Source organism: Nelumbo lutea, chromosome 1 (genome assembly GCF_056320005.1).
Source record: "Nelumbo lutea isolate HS-2025 chromosome 1, American lotus-T2T, whole genome shotgun sequence".
In the NCBI taxonomy this organism is placed as follows: Eukaryota; Viridiplantae; Streptophyta; class Magnoliopsida; order Proteales; family Nelumbonaceae; genus Nelumbo; species Nelumbo lutea.
Genome location: NC_142684.1, coordinates 64,075,393 through 64,082,201, shown reverse-complemented (window position 1 = coordinate 64,082,201; position 6,809 = coordinate 64,075,393). Strand labels below are relative to the sequence as shown.

Here is a 6,809-nt window from a genome sequence, read left to right as displayed (position 1 = left end):
AATGACAAAATAGAAGGTAGAACCTCATATATGAAAAAATGGATAGAAAAAATAAGAAAAAAAAAGGAAAAGGAAACCAAGAGTTGAGAAATGAAATGGTGCATCAAGAAGCGAAACTTTTCTAAAGAAATTAATAAGTTATTCATGAATCGTTTTGAAAAATAATGGATGGGGATCCGTCCTCTCATATTTGAGGCTATTTATGATCTCTGGTCCCTGCCTAATAGATGTGAAAGGAGCGATGACACTTCCCAACGCTACTTAACAGTTTGAAATAAAATTCCTACCCCTTGTCAATGCTCGAAGATGAAAAGGGCGGTCTGAAATCATTAATGGCGTTTGCACAGCTATGAGGTTTGGTATGCAAGAGTTCCCTGTTCTCTCCTAATTCTCGAATTGGCTTTTTTTCTAACTTTTCTGTTTTATTAATTTATTATTATTATTATTATTATAAAAATATAATAGGCCGTTTAAATCTCATTAAGAGAATCCTACAAAGCATGACGTGTTACAATCTCATTGGGAGTGCACCACGACACACACCAAACGGGTGCAGGAAATCCGACCTCCACCATGCCGTGCCTTACCTCCTCTTATCCATTGCAGTTAGTGCAGAAACAGGGAGCACACGAGGCGCCATGTCGGGACCTCAGCCACAGCGAACAGTGGTCGAGCGAAAACCTCTCTAGAGGAAGAGGTTAGCCACTTAGCCCCTCCCTCTCAGCTCTCTAATGGAGAATTCGTCATTTGGAATTCCAAAACCAACAGTTGATTTCCATCATTCTATCCAAAGCGTTCATCAACTTCCCTGCTCCCTTCTCACATGGAGAAAAATCATGAAATCTGTCTCCTCGATTTCCCTCCCACTTCTAACAGGGAAACCTATTGCAAAGCACAGAAGTTTCACCAAAATGGAGTTCAGTCTCACAAAAAACAATAACGGAATGAAATCCAGGGCAAGTTTATTGGACGGGTTCATGGATTCGCATTATGAATCCATTCCGATGTTCTTAGCTCAACAGAAGATTCTCTGGGAATTTATAGAGTCAAGGAGTCTAGATGAAGCGCGAGACTTACATACGAAGATGAAAGAAGAGGGGTTGGAGCCAGGTATCGTTATGGAGTCTATCTTGATTGATTTGTTCATGAAGTCTGCTCGTGTCTCTGACGCTTTTAAGGTGTTCGAAGCAATGCTGGAGCGAAACGTTGTCACTTGGACCTCCATCATTTCTGGGTGTGTTCAGAATGGTTTTCCAGAAATTGGGATTTCTATGTTTGTGGAAATGCTTGAGTTAGGTGTTCTTCCTAATGACTTTACGTTAAATGTTGTACTTCAGGCTTGTGCAGACCTTGCAGCAGCAAATTTGGGAATGCAAGTGCATTCGCTTGTTATTAGAGCTGGGTTTGTTCATGATTGCAGGACAGAGAATTTCCTGATCAATCTTTACTCAAAATGCTGCTTGATTGATATGGCTCGCCGGGTTTTTGACAGAATGCTGAAGCCTGATTTGGTTTCTTTCACGTCCATGATAGGGGGTTATTCAAAGAACAAAATGTCTGAAGCTGCAATTAGATTGTTCAATAGGATGCTGAAATGTGGCCTAGTTCCAAATGATCACGCTATCTCAAGCATTTTAGTTGCCTGCGGGTTCATTTTTGGTGAGCAGATTCATGCTTTCATGGTTAAAACTTTGCTAGATAAGAGCCTTCACTCAGGCAGTGCATTGATCGAATTTTACTCAAAGAATGACTCCTTTGAGAATGCAAAGTTGGTTTTTGAGAAATTGGAAGATAGGAGTGTGGTGACATGGACTTCCATGATCTCATGTTGTATCCAACATGAACGTGGGGATGAGGCCTTGGATTTGTTCCACCAAATGGTAAATTTGGGGATTGAACCCAATGTGGTTACCTTTACAACAGTCATCGCTGCTTGTGGGTTATGCTCGGAATTCACTGATATGGGGCAGCAAATCCATTGTTCCATAATAAAGCTGAATTTGGGATCGGACAATCGCATTGTAAATGCTCTTATTACCATGTATGCTAGAAATAAGAAGATTGAGGAGCTAGAAAAGGTGTTTGAGAAAATAGAGAACCCAGATAGAGTTTCATGGAGTGCAGCTATATCTGGTTATTCTCAAAATGGCTTTAATGAAAAAGCCGCTTGCTTGCTTTGCCAAATGCATAAGAAGGGAGCTAGACCCAATGAATATGGAATCTCTAGTACACTTAGTTCTTGTGCTAATTTGGCTTTATTAGATCAAGGAAAGCAACTACATGGTTTTTGCTTGAAGTTAGGATATGATATTATCGATGTGTGTGTTGGAAATGCATTAGTTAGTATGTATGCTAAGTGTGGGAGTGTTGAGGATGCACAGTTAGCATTTGATGGCATGCCCTTTCGTGATGTCATGTCATGGAACACATTGATTCATGGTTATGCCTATCATGGACATGGGGGGAAAGCACTTCAAATCTTTGATGAGATGGTAGCATCAGAGACCATCAGGCCCAATCATGCCACCTTTGTTGGAATCTTGAGCGCATGTAGCCACGTGGGTTATGTTGAGGAAGCATTTGGCTACTTCAAGATAATGGAAAGTCATCATGGCATTGTCCCATCAATGTCACACTATGCATGCCTGGTTGACCTGATTGGTCGAGCTGGAAGGCTTGAAGAAGCATATCAGATCATTGAGCAGATGCCATTTGAGCCAAACTCTTTGATATGGAAAACTCTTTTAGGGTCTTGTAGGGTGCACAAGAACCTGAAGTTAGGAAAGCTTGCTGCACAAAGGGCCATTGAGTTGTCCCCTTGCGATTCTGCAAACTACATCCTTCTTTCGAACTTGTACACTGTGTGTGGAGAACGGGTGGGCTCAGAAATGATGAGGAAGATGATGGAAGAAAAGGGTGTGAAGAAGGATGCTGGTTTTAGTTGGATTGAGCTGAAGAGTGAAGTACATGCATTTGTATCTGGGGATAAGTCTCACCCAAAAGTACAAGTGATCTATAATGAAATGGACAAACTTGTTAGGAAAATGAAAGAGGAAGGCTATTCACCTGACCTGAGTTGTGCATTATATGACTCATGATGGGAATATTGTTGCTATCTGGGGTGGCAATCTCCAACCCAACCCATCCAAAGTTCCAAACCCAATTGTTTGACACGTGGGTCGAATTTGAGTCAAATGAAGAGGGTTAGGTTGGTTGGGTTGAGGTTATCCATAGGGTCATGGCTTAGGGTTTGAGCGTTGTCACTTTGGTTTCATTCTGTGAGTCTGCATCTTTGCTGTTTGCTTCGAATACAGGGAAATTCATTGTAGACTCAGGTATGTCTCCCTCCACTCCCTTCATGTTGCCTTTCTTTTTGCATGACCATAGCACTTGATGGTTACTACTGTTTCTGTGCTCTTAGCCCCCATTCCTCCCCCCCCCTCCCCCCAATCTTCCCTTTCTCACTTTTATTGATGACCTGTGATAATGCATGCTTCCTGTTTTCTGTTTTTGATTCTTGCATTATGTTTGCTATCATGGCTTATCATTGGGCATTCTAATGGCTGTAGTATAAAATTGAATTTTTTTTTTCCGCCTCAACATGATTAGCAGTTTTATTTTTGGCTTAGAATGGCTTTGCAAGTAAACTAGGTTTAATGGTTTGAGATTATGTTCTGCAATAAGAGCTTTCTAATAGATGGTTACTACTGTCTCTTCACTTAGCTGCAGCCAGTACATGCTAAGTTTACAGGTTCAAAGTTGTACAGTCACCACTTAGACATCTCCCTCAATTTCCAAAAGAAAATAGATTGGAGAAGGCTGAGAGTTGAAGTGCCTGAAGAAGTGAGGACACCTCTGCTATAACGTCATCATCATCTCTTATATATTCTGAATATACCATTTGTACCTCACAAGTGTGGTTTATATATATTCCACTAATCCCAGAGTGGCCAAGATTCCCATTACAACATCCACCAATGGTGAGTTTGATGTTTTGATTAGCAGTTTTATTTTTGGCTTAGCATGAATTTGCAAGTGACTTAGATTTAAAATTTTAATGGTAATTTAGTTGAGCTGAAGTAATTATTTAATTTTACATCTATGAGCACTCATAAAAAAAAATTACATCTATGAGCCCTTTACTATCTATTAGAAAGCTCTTAGTATTCAACTCTAGATGTTGAAACTAGCACAAACAAGTAAAAGATTCGAAACGGAAGCTCCATCATAAGGCCAATGTCGATAAATTTCATGATACTTTCTGTATCCAGAATGCAGGGATTAGAGTTGGTTGATATTAGATTTAGTCTTCAAAATATTGCACCAGATGTCTATAACCCAATTTAACTCATCTTTGTCCTGTTGTATGGGTTTCAGTCAGCTTTATGCTGTCCTACTGTCCTGTCATGATTGACAATGTAAAACTTATGTCTTCTTCTCTTTTAAGAGTCCCTTGTACAGCAGGGGATTTTTACTCTCTATCTCATCTATAGAATGTGCTTCTTTAGTAGAGGTGTAAGATCTTGTTTTTTTTTAGTAGTGTGAACCTGTTTCAGTGCCTTAGTTTTGTAATGAATCTATTATTGGTACTAGAATATTTAACTGATATTGCTGATAAAGAATGAGTATTTTACTGGTATGTACCATAATACCATGATTACCATCTAATAATGCAATCCATAATTGGTACTAGAATATTAACTGTTATGAGATTTGTAACTTGTAAGTCTACAATCATTTTTAATGCAAAATGACAGAATTGAAACAAATCCCTAGCTATTTTCAGAGCTAAAGGCCAAATGGTGTGAATAGCATGCTTCCATAAGCTTACAAGAATGTAAGCAGAAAAAACAATGTGGTTTGTTACAAGAATTGGAAGTTGAAATCAATCATTTCTTATTCTTTCATGAGGATAGCAATGGTTGGTAACTTGGACACAGTAAACGTGCACTGTTGAGATCATGGTCAAGAGACCCTCCAAAACAGCATGCCTCTTGTATCTTCAATAGTTCTAAGGCTTGTACTTCAACTTATAATGACAGGCAACAGATAACTGAATAGGTTTAAGAACTATAGTGTCATTATGGAAAGTTGTTTAGCTTAATATATCGGTGTATCTTAAAGGCTATACATTTCTCCGTTCTTACCTGAAGCATGGAGATAAATTGACATCTTGAATTATTTATGATGCTAGATAACTTTGGAGCTGCTATGGCACTTGTCAAGGCATATATCAGCATTTGGCAATAATATTTCAGTAAGATAACTTTGACTTAAATATATATTTTTGATTATCTATCAATTTGTTGCTTTTCTGCAATTTCTACTTTTTTTTTGTCTCAAATATATTTTATTGAATTCTATCAATTTCTTTGTTTTTCCGGAGGGATGATTTTATTTTATTTTTGTTAATTTCTTTGTTTTTCTGTAATTTCTGCTTTTCTTGCTAAAAGAAGTTTCTGCAATTTCTTTGTTTTACCCATTTCTGTTTTTCTGCAATATATATATATATATATATATATATATATATATATATATATATATATATATATATTTCTTTCTTTATTTATTTATATATTGTTTTTTCTGCAATTTTTTGCCTTTTAAATTTCAGGTATACAGGTTGACCCTCATGTGGCTTCTCTCCTTTATCTCTATTTTCTTTCTTTCTTTCCAATGAGGTTCAACAACTTTTATGCCTGGGTTGAACCAATAGGGTAAGAATACATGGTCGTATAAGAGAAATATAAAGCTTGTTTCCCTTACTAAAGGTGGTTTACATAATATAACATATTAACATTCAAATGGTTCAACATGGTCGGGTTAGGTTGAGTTGTAATGCCCATAGAAATTATAAATGTGGGTAGTTGGTGGATGGGTTGGCCTTCAACCCGCAACCAACCCAACCCAATCCATACATTAGCTACCTCTAGCTGCTGTAAGTGCCTTACATGTGATCTAAATGGAGAGGGGTTAGATTAACATTAGGCAAGTCCCTCATATCTCTCTCTTTTTTTTATTGCTCATTGGTACCATGGCATTAAACGTTTTCGTTGACATTTCCAAGCTTCCAAAAGATGGTTCCTTGAAATCCTGTGCTCTCTCTCTCTCCCCCCCTTTTTTTCTTGCTTATTTTACACTTCACATTTTACTAATTAGATAGCTGAATTGAAATGCAGGACATTTGCAGCAAAGAGTTGAATATGAAGTTCTGAGCACCTATGGTGGAGACTGGAGAGGTCTCCTAGTGGTGAAATGACTGAAACTCGATTGTTAATAGTATTTGGTTAGATACGGAAGCGTGTTCTATAATATAATATGCCCTCTGATTTTTCTAATGGGTATGACTATATTCTTGATTGAGAACTAGTAAAAGAGGTTTTGTACATTTTAGGGCATCCTCTACTCGGGGTTAAGGTCGAGGCATGTGAAGATGTTATTTGATTAATATTAAAAAAAAATGTCTAGGGAGAGTGGAACTGCAGTAACATGCACATTCTTCTTTCCTGGGGAATTAAGAAGTTAGAGAAGTTAAAAAAAATGTTTAGAAATGGGATTTTTATAATGAAACTCGAATTGATGAATTACAATGGAATGCTGTATCATGGATGCAGCAATTAAATATTACACTATATTATGACTGATTATTAAGTGGTTTTTCACGAAGGGAAGAACAATTCCTTTCATGAACAAATTAGAGTTTTATGTTTTTGTGATGCTTGGTAGAGGGCTACCCCGATTTGTGTAGCCCATATTTTCCAATTTACCCAAGAAGAAGAAGAAGAAGAAGAAGAAGAAATTAGAGTTGT

At 37.7% G+C, this 6,809-nt stretch overlaps 1 protein-coding gene across 5 annotated transcripts; it reads left to right on the top strand.

Moving 5' to 3' along the window:
- Nucleotides 1–245: 245 nt before the first annotated feature.
- On the top strand, nt 246–6,395 carry LOC148874934 (pentatricopeptide repeat-containing protein At2g27610-like). 5 transcript variants are annotated; one of them, XM_088984285.1, is made up of 5 exons: nt 246–359; nt 607–3,335; nt 3,724–3,980; nt 5,195–5,257; nt 6,180–6,395. In XM_088984285.1, the coding sequence occupies exon 2, from the start codon at nt 732–734 to the stop codon at nt 3,096–3,098; it is 2,367 nt and encodes a 788-aa protein (XP_088840411.1). In that variant the 5' UTR covers nt 246–359; nt 607–731; the 3' UTR covers nt 3,099–3,335; nt 3,724–3,980; nt 5,195–5,257; nt 6,180–6,395. The 5 variants fall into 5 exon arrangements, with proteins under 5 accessions (XP_088840411.1, XP_088840419.1, XP_088840439.1 ...); XM_088984313.1 differs by lacking the exon at nt 246–359 and adding an exon at nt 5,615–5,717 and having other exon boundaries at nt 601–3,335; nt 3,730–3,980; XM_088984303.1 differs by lacking the exon at nt 246–359 and adding an exon at nt 5,615–5,717 and having other exon boundaries at nt 601–3,335.
- The last annotated feature ends 414 nt before the right edge of the window (nt 6,396–6,809 follow it).

What these genes read in the sequence shown, in the direction of transcription:
- LOC148874934 (XM_088984285.1), top strand. Translation starts at nt 732, where the DNA reads ATGGAGAATTCGTCATTTGGAATTCCAAAACCAACAGTTGATTTCCAT.